Source organism: Bos taurus, chromosome 9, assembly GCF_002263795.3.
Source record: "Bos taurus isolate L1 Dominette 01449 registration number 42190680 breed Hereford chromosome 9, ARS-UCD2.0, whole genome shotgun sequence".
Classification (NCBI taxonomy): Eukaryota; Metazoa; Chordata; class Mammalia; order Artiodactyla; family Bovidae; genus Bos; species Bos taurus.
In genome coordinates this window covers 98314330-98332835 of record NC_037336.1, presented here as the reverse complement: position 1 = coordinate 98332835, position 18506 = coordinate 98314330, and the positions used below count along the sequence as shown (strand labels likewise).

At 42.5% G+C, this 18506-nt stretch overlaps 2 protein-coding genes across 2 annotated transcripts in view; both read right to left on the bottom strand.

Annotated features, from left to right (window-relative positions):
* Nucleotides 1-18506, bottom strand: part of PACRG (parkin coregulated) — a 529967-nt gene that overhangs the window by 389923 nt on the left and 121538 nt on the right. The window lies entirely within an intron of this gene.
* On the bottom strand, nucleotides 13256-13672 carry LOC782486 (cytochrome c oxidase subunit VIc-like). Its single transcript, NM_001414703.1, has one exon. It carries the CDS (start codon nucleotides 13623-13625, stop codon nucleotides 13401-13403), a length of 225 nt encoding a protein of 74 aa, NP_001401632.1. The 5' UTR covers nucleotides 13626-13672; the 3' UTR covers nucleotides 13256-13400.

Here is an 18506-nt window from a genome sequence, read left to right as displayed (position 1 = left end):
TGTCCTGTAAGTAATAATCAGAGAACTCCAAACAAGACTGCTAGGCGCATGGTATGCAGTCTGTGCATCTATGCTGATTTTTCTAAGGTTTCAGAAAGAACCAAGATTGTTATTCATATATAGAAAGTACTGCAGCCTTTATATTTGGATTATACAAGTCTTAAGCCATCATATTTGGAAAGATTAAGCAAACTAATCCAAACGCTGACTTGCTTAGTGCTAGGCATTGTTGTCAAGATTAGGCTAGGCAAAGAAAGTAAGTTTTCATAAGAGAGCTTTTAAATGTATAAGGAAGTAAGGAATAATCTTGTGCATGCATGCTAAGTCACTTCAGTCATGTCCGGTTCTTTTTGACCCTATGGACTGTAACCTGCCAGGCTTTTCTGTCCAAGGGATTCTCCAGGCAAGAATGCTAGAGTGGGCTGTCATGCCCTCCTCCAGGGGATCTTCCCGAACCCAGGGATCAAACCCATGTCTCTTATGTCTCCTGTATTGGCAAGTGGGTTCTTTACCACCAGAGCCACCTGGGAAGCCCCAAGTAAAAATCTTATCTGATGCTAATAAAGATTAAGATGTAAGATCATGCAGTTAATGCTCCTTCAATATTGTTAACTTTGACAATCACAGATCTCTCTGGCCTTGAACTTTGGGTGAAAGATCAGAGACACAGAGGCATACTGTATAGTTGCAATATTTTCTTCTAATTAGCAGGAATTATCACTTGGAATAGAGTTGAAGTTACCTTGTATAATTCATGGAGGGTATACTTTATTTCCCTGGAGAAGGAAATGGCAACCCACTCCAGTATTCTTGCCTGGACAATCCCATGGACAGAGGAGCCTGGCAGGCTATAGTCCATGGGGTTGCAGAGTCAGACATAACTGAGCGACTATCATTCACGCTTTATTTTGTTTGCTGGTATATATTGTTTAATTTTAATCTTCAACATGATGGAATGACATTTTTGATATCTTCTTGTCAATATTATTGTATTTGATATATCTAATAATGTGAGAGTTGGACTGTGAAGAAGGCTGAGCACCGAAGAATTGATGCTTTTGAACTGTGGTGTTGGAGAAGACTCTTGAGAGTCCCTTGGACTGCAAGGAGATCCAACCAGTCCATTCTGAAGGAGATCAGCCCTGGGATTTCTTTGGAGGGAATGATGCTAAAGCTGAAACTCCAGTACTTTAGCCACCTCATGCAAAGAGTTGACTCATTGGAAAAGACTCTGAATCTGGGAGGAATTGGGGGCAGGAGGAGAAGGGGACAACGGAGGATGAGATGGCTGGATGGTATCACTGACTCGATGGACGTGAGTCTGAGTGAACTCTGAGAGCTGGTGATAGACAGAGAGGCCTGGCGTGCTGCGATTCACGGGGTTGCAAAGAGTCGGACACGACTGAGCGACTGAACTGAACTGAACTGAATAAACACTTTCACTATGTTTAATAAATTCCTTTAATAACAATGTATGCCAGCAAGAATCATAATAATTTCTACCCAAATTGTTAAATTTCTGATTCTGTTTCAATAAAAATGTTCTCTCTAAAAATACACTCTTTGCAAATCTGGTCTGATCTCTTCTATAAAGTTTGTTTCACATAGCAATGAACAGAAAAAAAAAAAAAAATTCCAAATCAACAAAAGGAAACATTTAACTATAGAACACTTATCTGGTGACCTTACCATTAAGAAAAACCATGCAATACCACGCAGTCCACATCAACTTAGAACATCTAAGACCTGACAGACCAGAAATATCTAATTTTCACGGGTGGACACAGTCAGCTGGACCTGACATGGACCCAAATGGATCTCTTCCTCAAAAACCTTACTGACCTTTTAACAACTTAAAGATTGCAATCCCTTTTCTGAATTTTTTCATTAATAATTTTTGGTCCCATATAATTTTGTAACTAAATAATGATACAAAATACTATTTTAAATTTTGTAGTCAATTTGGACTTCCTTTTTCAACCAAACTATAATGTCCTAGAGAGCAAGACATATGCTTTGTATTCATCTACATTTTCTATCTGCCTAGCTTAGAATAGAGTCTTATAATCAGGAAATACTTCTTGGAGTAAAGCCTATACTGTGCCATTCTGTGCAGTGCTGTTCCAGATCATGGGTCTGGGCTTGAGAAAGGCTATCACAGAAACAGCCTCATATTCATCCATTTTTATCAGTGATAGGAGGTTCAACCCACTAGGGTCCCAAACTGCTCCAAGTACAAAGTCTATCCACACAATCTCAGTAAAATCAGAAGGAAAGAGTACAACCACGGACCCTGCTTGGGTCTACCTGCCCTGCCGCGCTTTTGTGACTGCTGACAAAATCACTGGCTTGTGCTTGCGTGAGGTGTGACCGCAGAAGTGATCACGCAGACTTCACCTTGGCCCCTGACGAGGGTGTCTGAGGCAACTCTCTCATCGCACCTCTGGCCCAGTGAGTTGAAGATGACTTGCTCACCTTCCAGAGCCACACCACTGATTATTTCAGTTAAAGTCAGGGACATGTTACACACAGCACTTTCCTGCCTGGGTGGCTCCCAACCTGTGGATTACTTCCAACAGGGTGAGGGTAACCAAAGACAGCCTCGTTCCAGAAAGCCTTCCTAGTTGTCTGAGTGCTGTGAGCCCTATTGCTGGGTCCATCCTGTGGGGCTTGAGGAGTAGAACCCCCAGCCTGGGGCTATCTTCCTAATGATCTGGGTCAATGGCAACCCCACAAGAGAAACCGGGTGATTGAATCAGAGTTGGATTTGCACTCACAGGGTCCTGAAGGGTGCGTCAACCACGTGGGCCTGAAGGTGCCATTTGGGTAAAGAAAGAAGCGCCATGTCCAGGAACGACCAGGGTGGGTTATCAGATTTTCAAAATAGGTCTATACATTTCTTTAACCCTTCATTCTGATCATTACCCAGGACGTGGACAGAAGATGACCTCTCTCTGGGGACAACGGCATTTGGTGACTGCAGTGTCTTACTAAAGTGTAAAAGCATATGGACTGGGAGGAGATAAAAGAATACGGGGAGTCAGTTTTTGAAGACTCCCAAAGCTTCCCTGGTGGCTCAGAGTAAAGCATCTGCCTAAAATGAGGGAGATCCAGGTTTGATACCTGGGTCGGGAAGGTTCCCTGGAGGAGGAGATGGCAACCCACTCCAGTATTCTTGCCTGGAAAATCCTATGCACGGTGAAGCCTGGTGCAGACTACAGTCCATAGGGTCACACAGAGTCGGACACAACTGAGCACTTCACTTTCTTTTTCAATGCTTACCGATGCTTAACAATGCCTGTGGATTGCAGGCAGAGTGGAATGTCCAGCAGCCCACTCTTGAGTGGTTTTGCGATAAAAAGTATAAACTCTATCAGACCGCAAACATGAACTGAAAGTAGGATCAAGTATATTTCAAGGGCCCAGCAGTGTGGCTAAAGTGAGCTGACCAGAATGAAGCAGCAATGCGGTGACCTGAAAAGAACGCCAGCAGCGATGAAGTACCGCCCACCAAGAGCCTCAAGAGGAGGCCAAGGGTCCGATGCGATGGGTCTTCCAGGAGCAGGTGGGGGCAAGGCCCTGAGCAAAGTGCCCCTGAGACACAAACAGGACTCAGGTCTGGCAGGCAGTGGTAGCTCTGAGGCAGAACCAGAGTTCTTCACATTGTCATTTTGTGCCCCATCTGTGACGGTGAACGTACTGCCTCGCCCAGTGTGAAGACGGGTCCAGGCAGCCATGGTGGCCATCTGGGCAGTACAGGCTCCATCGGTAGCTCGAGTCCAGTCAATGTAGCCAGAGAACAGGGCCATACTCTGGGCACCTATACGAGGGACCCGGACGGTTTGAGCAACGGTGTGATTTGTTTCCACGGTCTGCAATTCCCGCAAATGTAACCGCGTGTGGTTTTCAACAGTGGCAGACCAAGTAACGAGGCCACTGGCAACCGACAAAATAAGAGTCATGAAAACTATAACAAGGGTTATTAAGAGGAGCATTGACTAGAGCTGGCCTCGAGCTCTGCCTACGGAAAGGAGCATCCACGTGCGTTTTTTTGTTTCGGCCCAGTTGGAGCTGGCGTTGAGCAAATGTGGCAGCCCAGTGAACAGCACTGGGTCTCCTCTTAGCCTGATCACCAGGGAAGCAGGCCCAGACAGAGGCGTTCAGGGGAACCTTGATAAACTGGAGGCCCTACCAAGCCACCAGCTTTGCTTCAGGTGGCAGAGTGGGAGATAAGTTTCCCCTCCTGGATAGCTGTCCGTTTTTCACATAAACCCACGATGTCACTGGACTCAGGCTGGATGTGTTCCTGAAAATACTATTTCCATTTGACGAGCTAAGCTTGTTGGGCCCTTCCCACACCTCAGTCACTGAGTCCAAGCTGTGCCAAAATGTGAGCATTAGTGCAGAGAATCACAAGACCTCTTTGGATCAGGCCACCCAGTTTTGGCAACAGCCCAGTTGTAAGCTAACAGCTGCTTTGCAAAAAGGTGTTGTTATTGTTTTAATTAATTTATTTAATTGGAGGCTTATTATTTTACAATATTGTGGTGGTTTTTGCCATGCATTGACATGAATCAGCCATGGGTGTACATGTGTTCCCCATCCTGAAGCAAAAAGGTGTTTTGGGGCAGCTGAGTTGGAGAGGTGTACGGACAAAACTCCAAGGCGTGCTTCTAGGCAGAGGCTGCCACCACTTCCAGGCCCCAGTCTCCAAAACCATCAGTCACAGAGGCTTGGAGTTCAGGTGACAGGGCCTCCAGAGTAGAGCGGGAACTACAGATTGCTGAGTGGTTTCGACACAGCCTGTTGGTTTGGGTCCCACCCAACGATGCTGATTCATGAGTTATGTGACATAAAGTTCAGGGAGAATGCCCAAGTGAGGCACATACTGTCCCTGTATCTAAAGAGTAATTAGGCCACAGGGCCTCCTTTTGGGCAGCGAGGATGAAGAGGCACAGATTTTCCCTTATCTGAGTGACCTTGAGGAGAAGACGTGCACGCACCAACCCCTGAACGGGGCTGACTCTGGAGAGCACGATGCTGCTTCCTAACCTAACCCCAGAGATAGTTAGGTTAGGAAGAAACTTCAATGGTAGTAAATATAAGTATTAGAGCTTATCAACGTTGACGGTGAGGAGCCAGGAGAAAAGAAAGGAAAAGAAACGTTGGGCAGCTGGTGAGGATTTCACAGCTAGAACCCAGAAAGGATGAATTTTTTTTCTGCTACATATCATCCTGTTTGAGACATAGATATTGATACAGATACAGATATGAAATAGGTATTATAAGTAGACGCTGCTTATCACTTAAATATCTTCTGCTTTATTTATTTTTCCTGAGGACCAATGGAAGGAGGTAAGAATCCAAGGTAAAGGATAATCGTTTGAGTTTCAAACTAGACTGGATTTTGTATTCAATATAAATTACAATTTATGGCAATGATCTCTCAAAGAGACTATTTTAATCTCCTAATTTAAGTGGTCTGAACTCTAACGACCCATCATTTCTTCCGAAATTATCAGCTAGTTTTGAAGACATACTTAGACCTTTCTAATCAGTTTGTTATACTTTATTTCAGGTCATAAAAATCCTATGTCATCATTACATTGTCTCCCGATGCATTCTGCTTTTCTGCAACATGTACTAACCTTGAGTAGATTGTGTTAAAAGGTGTGCATAGTAAGTGAACTCTTGTAGTACTTTATGTGGTACCTCAAAACAAAGTCGCCTATAATATTCTGATATAATGAATACAAAGTATATGAGTGTGTATTCAAAAGTCTTAGAAGCAACAGAAATAGAAAATAACCAGGCTATAAAACTCAGTTAACAAATTTGGTAGATGCTGATATAAGAAGAAGTTACATCTGATGATTTCCATAAAATGCTAAAGCCAGCTAAAGATTGTTATTCATATTCAAAATACAACTATGCGAGGAGAACGCCATGCCAGGCTGTATAATCACAGAAGACAGAATGCATCAGTTTACTCTGACTTTAAAAAATCACTAGAGAGCATTACTCTGACAAGGCTGATTTAGGCAGTAAACAATGACCTACTTATATCATTGTAGAAAAGATATCCAGGAGATCTAGGTTAACAAGCTACAAAGTACATTTTTATTGCTCAAAGCAGCAACTCAGAATAGTTTGAAGTAAAAGACTTCTATTTTTAAACTACTGCAACATTTAAAGCTGGGTTTTCAATTTGTCAACCCATATAAAAAACTGAATAAAACAGCCTGATTAGTGGCAAACAGAATTCAAGGAAAGATTTTTTTTAATGGATCAATGGTGTAGAAAATTTGGTATCATCTGAGCAGACTTAAAATAGAGTATATATTATGGAACAATACAGAGTTCCTCATTACTGCAACTACCTTGATGAATAACAGCTAAAAATAAACTTCAAAAGCCTGAGGGTCATAATGGCCTATCAAGTGCGATGAATACTTTATCTAGCCCAGTTTTCAGGTGAGATGAACACTTCATTTAATCCAGTTGACACTTTCACAGTGTCATTTTTATGTTGCCATTTTAACATGCTTTTGAAAGTTTATGCTTCTCTTATCACTGAAGCCCAAATTAGCCAATAAATGAGCTTCTAAGCTGATAGCTATGACTGTAATAATGATACCATAGAAGGATATTATTTTGAAATATATACCTATGCCCTCTTTTCAGATTCGGACCCTCTTCCCTACTGGTACAGCAGCTACACCTTGTTGCCTTAAGGAAGAAAATCAGAGACAAGTTACAGTAGAAAATTGCTTCCCACGTGGTGCTAGTGGTAAAGAACCCGCCTGCCAAGGCAGAAGACTTAAGAGATGCGGGTTGATCCCTGGGTGAGGAACATCCCCTGGAGGAGGGCATGGCACCCCACTCCAGTAATCTTGCCTGGAGAGTCCCCATGGACAGAGGAGCCTGGCAGGCTACAGTCAATATGGTGGCAAAGAGTCAGACATGACTGAAGCGACTTAGCATGCATGCATCGTAGAAAATTAGAGCAGAAGGTTTTATCTTAGATTCCAGGCCGTTAGTGTATCCAAAGCAGAAAGAAGCCAGCGGCACCCCTGAGCTCCACACAAACATGACCGATTAAGGAAATGCTCTTAGTCCCTCTCTGAGAGGAGAGGATCCCCGCTCCGGGCTGAGTTGGGGGAGCCCTGGGGAGACCTCAGAAAGGGACTCTGTACTCGGACCTTCTTTACTCCCCACACTCCTGCCAGCTGAGGTCGGGAGTGAGGTGACCCATGGCAAAGAGCAGAGGGGGACTGCAGCCTCTCTCCCGGGGAGAGCCCCAGGAGGGCACCAACCTCTGGGTTCCTCTGCGCACAGAGGAGCAGGCTTGGCAGCAGCTGGAGTAGAAACACCAGTGCCTCACGTCCCGGTGATCAGCTCAGTCTCTGAAAATGGCCAAGCCCCAGAGCAGCCAGTGGACTCCATGGGTGGAAGAGGCATGCAGACCGTTTCCCGGAGCTCCAGCAGGATGCCTCGCACCTGTGCGGCAAGAGTCTGTGGACCCAAACCGGTGTGAGGGAGCCAGCCGCAGACCCAGGCCCAAGCGCCAGTCTCAGCCACTGCTCGCCCAGACGGCACCAGTGAAGACCAGCTCCTGGTCCCGCGCTGAGTGATGGCGTGTTCTGTCAGCCGGACTGAGGACCAAACCCCCATCCCACCTCCAGGAACTGGATTCTCTCCACCAAGACTGGTTAAACCGAACCCTAACGAACGAAGCAACTGTTCAAATATAATTGAGGTTGCACAACTATTTCATGGATAACGTGTATTCTTTTCCCCTCAGAAATTATTTAAATTACAAAAAATCAATACTATCTAGAGTTTATCATTCTCATCCCTGCATGCTTATCTCCCGGAAGAAGCAAATGGAAGTGACTGAGGATTGTAAGGGAGTAGACACTGACGTGGGCTTCCCTGGTGGCTCAGATGGTAAAGAATCTGTCTGCAATGCAGGGGACCCAGGTTAGATGCCTGGATCAGGAAGATCCCCTGGAGAAGGGAATGGCTATCCACTCCAGTACTCTTGCCTGGGAAATCCCATGGACACAGGAGCCTGGTGGGCTACAGTCCATGCGGTTGAAAAGAATCAGACACGACTGAGCGATCAACACACAGACACACTTAACCCTAGATGTGTGTTACGAAAATAAGTTTTCACTCTGTGACATACCAATAGCTGAAACTTTACAAAGCAGCAAACACTTGAAAACTGTAAGAAAACTTAAGACAATTACTGAATTAAAATGAGCAGGAGAGTGGTGCGAAGTGTCTTCTGCTTATACTCCTCACATTCTTGCTGCCTCAAAAATGAGAGTTAGTTACACTTTGAGGAATTAAGGAACTAATCTCTGAACCTGCAGGAAAAGCTCTGCCATATGTTTGTTTTAAGTGACAGAGGGCTTTAGTGGGTTCACAGGATACAAAGGAACAAGGAAGGTCTTGGAAGAGCAACACCTCCTAATAAATGAAGACAGAAGACTGGCCTGGAGAAAAGATGTGGACGGTGAGGAGACAGAGGACACGGGAGAATCTTGGTCTTAGCCTGGCAAGGACTGGCCAGGGAGGCTGGAGGAGAACCAGGAGAAAGAGGGGCCATCAAGAAAGACAAGGAAAGAGAGAGTTTCAGGCAAGAGGTGTGCTCAAACGGTAAGACGACTGGGAAAAAAATCATTTCTCTTTGACAGTGTATAATCCCTGTACTGTGTAGTGTTTAGTGACCCAAATGTCAACAAGCGTTTGAAGACCAAAGTTTAACTCAGAAAATGATATGGCAATCGCAGCATCCTCAATAGACACGGTGACTCGGATAAGCTTCAGCCTCTACTCCACGCTTGAAGCTGAGCAAGATCCTCAACAAATGCTTCTTGTGACTCGAGAACAAGGGGACTGTGGGACCACATGGCACAATTTCAACAAGTCTGCCTCAGCCAGGCTGAAGGGACGCTTAACATACAAGTCTCAGGCCCAGAATCTTTGAATTTTCACTGCTGAGACAAGCTAGACATTGGGAATTGGATGAAAACCACATGGATATGAACCATAGCACCCCTTCACATAACATGTGACTCTGTATGGGAGAGGAAGTGACTTATATTAATACTGTCCTTTTGTGTTTTAGGCTCATCCTGAACACTATTTCTAATTAAGTATGAAGCATTTATACTATGTACCACTGGTCGATAAGAATTATGAAGTAATTAGAAATTTGCTTGTTTGCTTTATTTTTTCTAATCAGTTTCTGTTAGAAACAAATTTCAAATTCATAAAAAGTTGCAAAAATAAAAATATTAGAAATAACATCCATATACCTTTTACTGAGATTCATAAACTGTAAATATTTTATCCTGTTTGCTTTATAATTTTCAGTCTACCTATTGATTGATCCATCCATCCATTACTTATCTTTGTATATGGTGTGTGTGTATATATATATATATGTATATATTTAACATATATACACACACACTTTTAGAAAGTCTTTTCGTGCATTCTGAACTACCTGATGTTTACTCTTGCTGGATATAAAGATTATATGTACTAGGACTTCCCTGGTGGTCCACTGGTTAAGAACCTGCCTGCCAGTGCAGGGGACATGCGTTTGATCCCTGGTCTGGGAAGATTCCACGTGCCATGGGGCAACTGAGCCCGTGTGCACAACTGTTGGGCCTGCGCTCTAGAGCCTGCGCTCTGCAACGAGAGAAGCCCGTGCACCGCCAACAGAGAAAGCACGTGTGCAGCAGTGAAGCCCCAGTTCAGCCAGAAATAAAACAAACCATTTTCTTAAAAGATCAAAGGTACTAAATTTGCCTTGAGACTGTGAAATATTAAGGCACTGATAAGATCAAAGACACCATTTAAAAGAAAATACGAAATAGAAAATCGAATTCTAAAACTAGTTAAATTATAAAAGCAATGTAAATGATCAGAAGACCCACAAACCCTGCCACATGAGAGGAATGAAAGGGGTAACGTGCCAACCAGTTTGTGTTGGCATCATCACAAACTGGTTGGCACGTTTGTGCCATCATCAGAAAACATGTCTTTATAATTATGTGAACTCATGCCCTAAACATTCTCACAAATTAATGGCCAGGTAAAGAGACGGCAGGCACCAATTATCTACGTCATGAAAGAAATGAAAAGAGAAAACATGTTTATTGGACATCTCATGTCTGTCAGCCAGGTTATATAACACCAGGAAATATGGCTAATATCACAGCAGCAAATTATGTGGAAGTGTGCTTTTAAAATTTTAACAGGTAAATTAGTGATCAGCTAAAAGTCTGGTAGAATGAAACACAGGACTTTAACTCCTGTTTTAACTGTTTAAAAATTTGTTTCATTTAGTAAATAGTAAGTGAATGTCTATTTTCAGACTCTGTTCCAGGAGCTGAGGACCCAACGATGAGGGAAACTGAGATGACCCTGACTAGGAGGGTCACAGCTCAGATGGTTTATCTCATAAAAATGCTTGGGATCCACCCCAGACTGCCTCGGAGTTGCTGGGGTTAAGAAAATAACAATTCAGGGTAGTGAGCCCTTATACAGGGCTCAACAAGTGCTATGGGAGCCGTGGCAGGTAGCTCAGAAAGGCTTCTTAGACAAGAGTCCTGTGAGCTCAAAACCCAGAGGAACACAGGAGAAATGACCTGAGCAAAGGCTGAACAACAATTTAGGATTAGAGCCATTAATACGACTTTTTTCACAAGCATTTACCTTTTGTGTGGGTGTTTGTGTGACTCAGACATGAAATCTAGATCTCATTTGAGCCCATGTGAAAATAAGTTCATTATGAGTACCAATCACTGAAGGCTTGCTCATTTTGGAGCCAGTTGTTAGGCAGACCCTGAAGCCAGGCTCTGAGGCAAAAATCCAGGTTTTAAGCTTTTGGTATAGCGTCAATAGGCACAATCCAAAGAATACAGTTTACACGCTGAAAGAGGTCAACATCGGTCCATACAGTGGCGTTTAGAATCCAGTGTTTTCAGCGTCAGCACCCTCATCAGCAGCTACCATCACAGGGACAATGTTATCTGTATCTGAATCATATCTAGAATAGCTGTATCTTCTTATAAATGCATTGGGTTGTGTACGTACATGCTCCACCTGATATGATACCGTGGGCAAGCGCTGAGCACTGCATTCCTATGTGTGGTCTCACACATCTCTGGTCTGACTGGCGTAAAACATGGACTAGCTTATACGATGCCCCATTAAGATTAAAGTGATTTGTAGTTTTAGGGTGCCTTGGAAGAAGAATTCGGACAGGTACAATTTATTTTTACTGCATATTTTTGCAATATGCATGAGGCATAACAATTTATAGAAATTTTAAGATGTTTTATTCTGAAAGGAACATAAATTTTCGTTTCATCTTCTTTAAAGCACCCTTGTTTAATGATCATGACTGACCTTACTGTGTACAACCTAGAGTTACCCGAAAGGTGCCAAGTGTTGTATTCTGCCACTCTCTGCACAAGCACCCAGAGCCTTTGGCTGCGTGTCACCCTCTGCCACAGGCATTCAAAACACCACAAGGCGCTCATTCTTCTGCAGCAGGTTAAGGGAGAGACTTTCTCCTTTGTTAGTCCTTTGTTTTTTCTATAATAGACACACACACTGGTGTTTCAATCTATCTAATAAAGGTCCTCTTCTCAGGTGGCACTGATAAAGAATCCACCTGCCGATACCGGAGATGCAAGAGTCGTAGGCTTGATCCCTGGTCTGGGTGGGAGGCTCCCCTGGAGAAGCCAATGGCAACCCTTAGATTTAAAGCTGTATCTGTCTCATCTCAGTCACGGCCCCGTCTGCATTGACCAGCCCAGGGCCTGGCACACGGCAGATGCTCAGTAAGTATTTGTCAAATGAATGCACAAAAGAATGAGCTCTCTCATGTACCCTAACCACGGATTAAAACCTTTACTGGGTTAACTTCTTATGTCCTTTATTGAATTCACCTAAAATATGTATATTACGTAAGTACTGGTTGATCCAAAGGAACAGAACTGATGAACTTCAGCATCACGTGTGCATTACCACCAAGGATTCTGAATGAAAAATCGGGATGCCGAGACAGAGGCTCAAATCCCAGGTCAACCAGGACCAGATTCACGCAGTGGCAATGTCCCTTTTGCCCAACATAGATATAATGTAAAGCCTTGAGCTTCTGAGTACAAAGAGGGGTTACATGCATAGCTAAATGCATAGTTTCATTGTGTTATCTTGTGAGTTATTTTCTCCCTTCACTAAAGGACTATTCCTATAGAAGACTTGAGACTCTTAATGTTAAAAACAGGCTATGTCTCTTCTGGCACAACTGGCGATAAAGAATTTATTTTATAATATGTATTTTACATGAAGTTTGATATTATTCTTTTGTGAACTGATAGAGAATCACGATCAGGGTTTTAATTTATGAAGAACATTGTGCAAACTGCGAGATTTTTTTTTTTTTTTTAGGTAAAGAAGGCATGTAGGTTCTGGTGGAACAGTCTGAAGTTCCTTCATGTGCAATTACACATCACAGGAAACATAATATTCAGTAAATAAAAATTCAAGTAGGTGTTAAAATTTTAATATTAAATTAAAAAAGCCAGTCTATAATAGCAATATTTCTGGAACACAAAGAAGAGCAAGACATCTTTAATTAAACTTGTCACGGTAATCATTCATTCCACTCAGATTTAGAATGATGTGGGGCTTATATATATATATCTTAACTTGCTATGAATCACAGTAAACTACAAGCTAAAAATGATACACTATATGAAGTTGGAGGATTCATTTTTAATTTGCCCTATATGCACTGGTTCTCTCTCCGACTTCAAAGGTCCAGAAAACCTCCTACTTTTTCTAATAGTATTCATGAAATATCTTAATGTATAATATGACTCTCTAATCCCTAATTCCTGTTTGTAACACAGATATTGATATATCTATATATACAGATATAGCTAACAGATTTCTAACACAGATAGATATTGACATTATACTTTTCCCCTTAAAAATCACCAAGAAAAGTATTTTTAAAAGTATCAAACACTCTAAAAAAGTAAAATATTTAACTCTTATTCATTAAAATACTTTTTGTTACTACTGTATTCAAAAAATAACTAATCATTAAGATAGTTACATTGGTATAATTTTACTTAGAGATGAAACATTAACAATTAAGTCCATCATAATAATTTTCTTCTCGTTATTCACAAATATGACTTATTTTTTTAATTAAAACTTTTTTTTTGTCGACAGTATGTTAATTGTTTATGTATTGAGAGACTATTTCTCACCCCAGATAGTCATAGTTTCATAGTTCAGGAACACAGGAAAGTGACAAACTTCCAGGGAACTCAACCCAAAGAAATTCTTTATATTCCAAATCACTTTGCACTCTGAAAGATACCAGCCTTCCTCATCTCCTCAAAATCTTTCATGGAATCATAATTTCTGTAGAAGTCTGCATATGCCTTCTTTCTTTTTTCACCTACAGCAAACTTATAGAAAGTTGCAAACCCCAGAGAGACCATGAATGCTCCAACAATATGAAATCGCAGACGTTTGGCCAGAAGGCCACGCATCTGAGGTTTTGCCAAAGCAGTGGACATGGCAGTTTTTCTTCTCGACGGCTCAACCGCGATGTCCTCTCAGGCTCTAATTAAAACTTTTTTTAAACAATCTATCACTCTGATTTGTATTTGTTTTTCTTTTTCTGATCATGCTGCATGGCTTGTAGGATATCTCAGTTCCCTGACCAGGGACTGAGCCTGGGCCAAGACAATGAAAGCCCAAAATCCTAACCACCAGGCCACCAGGGAAGTCCTACATATTATTATTACAATGTAATATCTCTTGTTTCAATGTTATAATATTAAGTATCAATTTTACTGTAAAGATAGGAATTGTGACATCGCATCTCATCCACACTAATAGGTACAAACATCCAAAATTATATTTATCATTTCTCTAATATAAAAGTGCCTCAGAATTCTAATCCACACATTTTATGCTTTCTGTTCATACTAGTTATAACTCACAATTACATTCTAAATTTAGAACTTAAATAGTTAAATAAACCTACCTCCCACCTTAGGTAAAGTTCTAAAAATAATATTATAAGAAATGATTTAAAGCACTCAAGTTAGTTACCATGGTGACTGTTGCTATCTAATAATTTGGGGATAGGAAATTGTTCATCATTATCTTTCCTTCTATAAATAAAAAGAGCAACAATCTTGATCTTTTTAAATAAAAGCAGAAAGACCTTCTAATATTTTATTTCTGTGCTAGACAAGAAGGGGAAAGGCCGTTTCTGGAGCAAAGGACATTCTACAACAGGCTACTGAAACATTTCTATAAGTATATTTGCTCTACATTTGGTCCTAATCAGTCCACGTCTGACCGTGGACTCCCGAATATTAAAGTGATTCAATGTGAACGACAAAGGAAAAGTTCGTAAGACTCCAGCCACCGTGTTGACTCAGGATGCGCCTGCCTGCTGGAAGTGGCTGGCCCCATGCTCTCCTCTGCACTGCTGCTGCTGCTGCTGCTGCTAAGTCGCTTCAGTCGTGTCCGACTCTGTGCGACCCCATAGACGGCAGCCCACCAGACTCCCCCGTCCCTGGGATTCTCCAGGCAAGAACACTGGAGTGGCTTGCCATTTCCTTCTCCAATACATGAAAGTGAAAAGTGAAAGTGAAGTCGCTCAGTCTGTTTGACCCTCAGCAACCCCATGGACTGCAGCCTTCCAGGCTCCTTGGTCCATGGGATTTGCCAGGCAAGAGTCCTGGAGTGGGGTGCCTCTGCACTACCAGAGGGCAAGAACAGAAGGCAAGAGGTTTCGCTGGACTGTAAACCTCCCACACGTGACGTCCCCCTTATCAGAAGAAAGTTTCAGTGTGATTCAAAGTCTCTTGGAAATGCACCTTAAGTGAGGTTCCACCTGAGCCTCGCTTTTGTAATTAATACCTATGACAGTGACCACGGATCTTTAAACTCTAGCCCCCGATGTGGCGTAGATGATTTTTGCGACACCCAGGAAGCATACTGACATGCATGGTTTTTGTACAGGAAAGCAGGGGAGGTGGTGAGGGGGCAAATTGCTGGGGGGACCATTTCTAAACTTGGGCTCTGTCTTGGGAAGGGAATGCACACAAATGTTCCTTCTCATCACATAGTTCACCTCAAACAAACATGGGGACCACCATTAGAGACGGACCCAGGGCTCAAGCTCCAGAGAAATGGGGAAAAAAAAGAAATTTTCAAGACTGGTCAGTAAGCATTTAGCGTGGTCTTCCCAGGTGGCGCAGCGGTAAGGAATCCACCTGACAATGCAGGAGACACAAGAGACGTGGGCTCAATTCCTGGGTTGGAAAGATTCCTCGGAGTTGGAAATGACAACCAGTGTATTCTTGCCTGGAAAATTCCATGGACTAGAGGATCCTGGCGGGCTACAGTCTGTGGGGCCTCAAAGAGTCAGACGCGACTGAGCACACGCACACATCAGAGAGAGAAAACCTCCCTGGATATATAATTATTGAAGACTATTAAAAAAATAAAAAGGAAAGCATTAACAGATCTTAAGACTGGCAATCCTTTGCATTTAGTATTAAGCCCCCTGAGTGAAGGAAGCAATTATAACACAGAATTCTGCAGAGAAGAGCAGCTTTGGACACAGACCCATGTCTCAGAGGAAGAGGACAGGAGCTAATTCAGAACCTGCATGAGGAAAAAAAATAATGTATAGAATAAAAAAGAAGGTATTTCCCCCATCACTTTTGGCTAAGGGTTTAAAAAATCTTCAGTGACAATGGATGGGGGAGGTCCGAACACCACACTACCCAGGAGCTACAGCTGAAAGACTTTCAGTTGGTATGCGCCTGTGGGTGTGTGTGTGTGTACATGAGCGTCAACCTGTGCAGATGCCACACCCCACTTCTTCCCTCAGTTGCCAGATGCTTGTGAGAGAGTTCTGACTGGCCTCTCTCCATACTGAAACAATCTAATCTGATTACTATATTTGGGGTGCAGGGGGTTTATCTGGCAGAGATTTAGGAAAGGAAATAAGGAGGCTTCCGGCCAAGGTCACATTTTGACAGGAGTGAAATTTGACGATGGTTGCTCTAATGACTACCTGGCACTTAGTTTACTATTTATCTACTGCTCTCTCATGTTCAGACCCTTTGGCTGAAAATTCTAATAGAAAGATGGACGAGTAATAAATTCACACCTCCAAGCCCTAGCCCAAAGCCATAACTAATATAGGGAAATAAGAAATTACACTCCAATAGCACAGAATGAGAGGTGAATTGGCAGATAAAGTCTGAGAGGAGAGATTACAGCAGCTTGTCTTATTAATAAAAATTCTTAAAGGTAACAACATTTTCAAGGGCAGTGGAAGCAAAATTAAAAAAAAAAAAATTCTCTGAACTATTTGACAACCAAGCCTTCACCTGAGCATTTTTTTCAGTCCCTCATGTATGGCTTGATTTGTCTGATTTAGAATACAAAACAAGTGTGAAACAGTCCATTCCAATATTGAGTTTATGCAAATCCTTAAAATAATCAATATCGCTAATAGGAGGTCTAACGTGAAAGTGCACCAGCAGGAGCACCACTCATTTGTAAGCAATAAAATCTGTTTCTAGCTTGGTTTCGTTCATCAGAAAGAAGGTAACTCGAGTTACGAGAAGTCTAAGTGTGGTGAGCCGGCTCTGCTGTCTGCGACTGACTGCTGCTGCTGCGTGCACGCTCAGCCATGTCCGACTCGTTGCCACCCCATGGGCTGTGGCCCGCCAGGCTTCTCTGTCCACGGATTTCTCAGGCAATAATACTGGCGTGGGTTGCTATTTCCAGATCCAGGGGATCTTCCCAATAGTGGGCAATAACATGCTGGCTAACCTTTCTTTTCACGCACAGTGTTTGGCCAACATATCAAAGTGCTTTAAATGTGGCCTAATAATCACATGTTAGTCACTGAAAGTTTTGGCGCCAAATTGGGTGTTAAGCCAGTTAGTATCTAGGAGAACATTCAGCTTAACATTCAGTTAGAAGTTAGCGTTAACTCTTCACAGGTTGATTATAATGAAATTTAGCACGTTTTGGCTTTAGTGCATTTAATGGCATTCAGTTAGAACTGGGTATGGAAAAACAGACTGGTTCCAAATGGGGAAATCAGGAAAGGAGTACATCAAGGCTGTACATTGTCACTCTGCTTATTTAACTTAATGCAGACTACGTCATGTGAAATGCTGGGCTGGATGAAGCACAAGCTGGAATCAAGATTGCCAGGAGAAATATCAATAACCTCAGATACACAGATGACACCACTCTTATAACAGAAAGAGAAGAAGAACTAAAGAGCCTCTTGATGAAAGTGAAAGAGGAGAGTGAAAAAGTTGGCTTAAAACTCAATATTCAGAAAACTAAGATCATGGCATTCGGTCCCATTACTTCATGGCAAATAGATCAGAAAACAATGGAAACAGTGAGAGACTTTATTTTAGGGGGCTCCAAAATCACTGTAGATGGTGACTGCAGCCATGAAATTAAAAGACACTTGGTCCTTGGAAGAAAAGCTATGACCAACCTAGACAGCATAATAAAAAGCAGAGACATTACTTTGCTGACAAAGGTCTGTCTAGTCAAAGCTATGGTTTTTCCAGTTGTCACGTATGGGCGTGAGAGTTGGACAATAAAGAAAGCTGAGCACCGAAGAATTCATGCTTTTGAACTGTGATATTGGAGAAGACTCTTGAGAGTCCCTTGGACTGCCAGGAGATCCAACCAGTCCATCCTAAAAGAAATCAGTCTTGAATATTCATTGGAAGCATGGATGCTGAAACAGCAATACTTTGGCCACGTGATGCAAAGAACTGACTCATTGGAAAAGACCCTGATGCTGGGAAAGATTAAAGGCAGGAGGAGAAGGGGATGACAGAGGATGGGATGGTTGGATGGCACCACCGACTCCATGGACATGAGTCTGAGTAAGCTCTGGGAGTTGGTGATGGACAGGGAAGCCTGGCGTGCTGCAGTCCATGGGGTCGCAAAGAGTCGGACACGACTGAGTGACTGAACTGAACTGAACTAAGGATCTAGCTGGGGTCCAAGAAGGTCACCTTGCTTCGCTTCACTGATGGTTTCATGCCAAAACAGATACCAGCAACATCTAGCAGTGATCTCTAAAGATTTCTAAATAGACTTTGCTTTAGACATTCTGACAAATTTATGCTTCCCTGCTATTGACAAGATTATATAGTTTCATAGCATTATGTCAAGAACAATTAAACAATTTCTTGCTGACCTGTAGTAACATACTCAGAACTAAGACATGCATATATTTGCTGAGTGAATGAAAGTGACGGTCTAGTAAGAAGTGCTTCCTGCCACTAAAATTTATAAAACAATGATGTGTGGCCCACTGTGAATGAGTCAGTCCGTATTTATTAAGTATCTATATGCACTGCGCACTGTACTAGGTGCTGGAG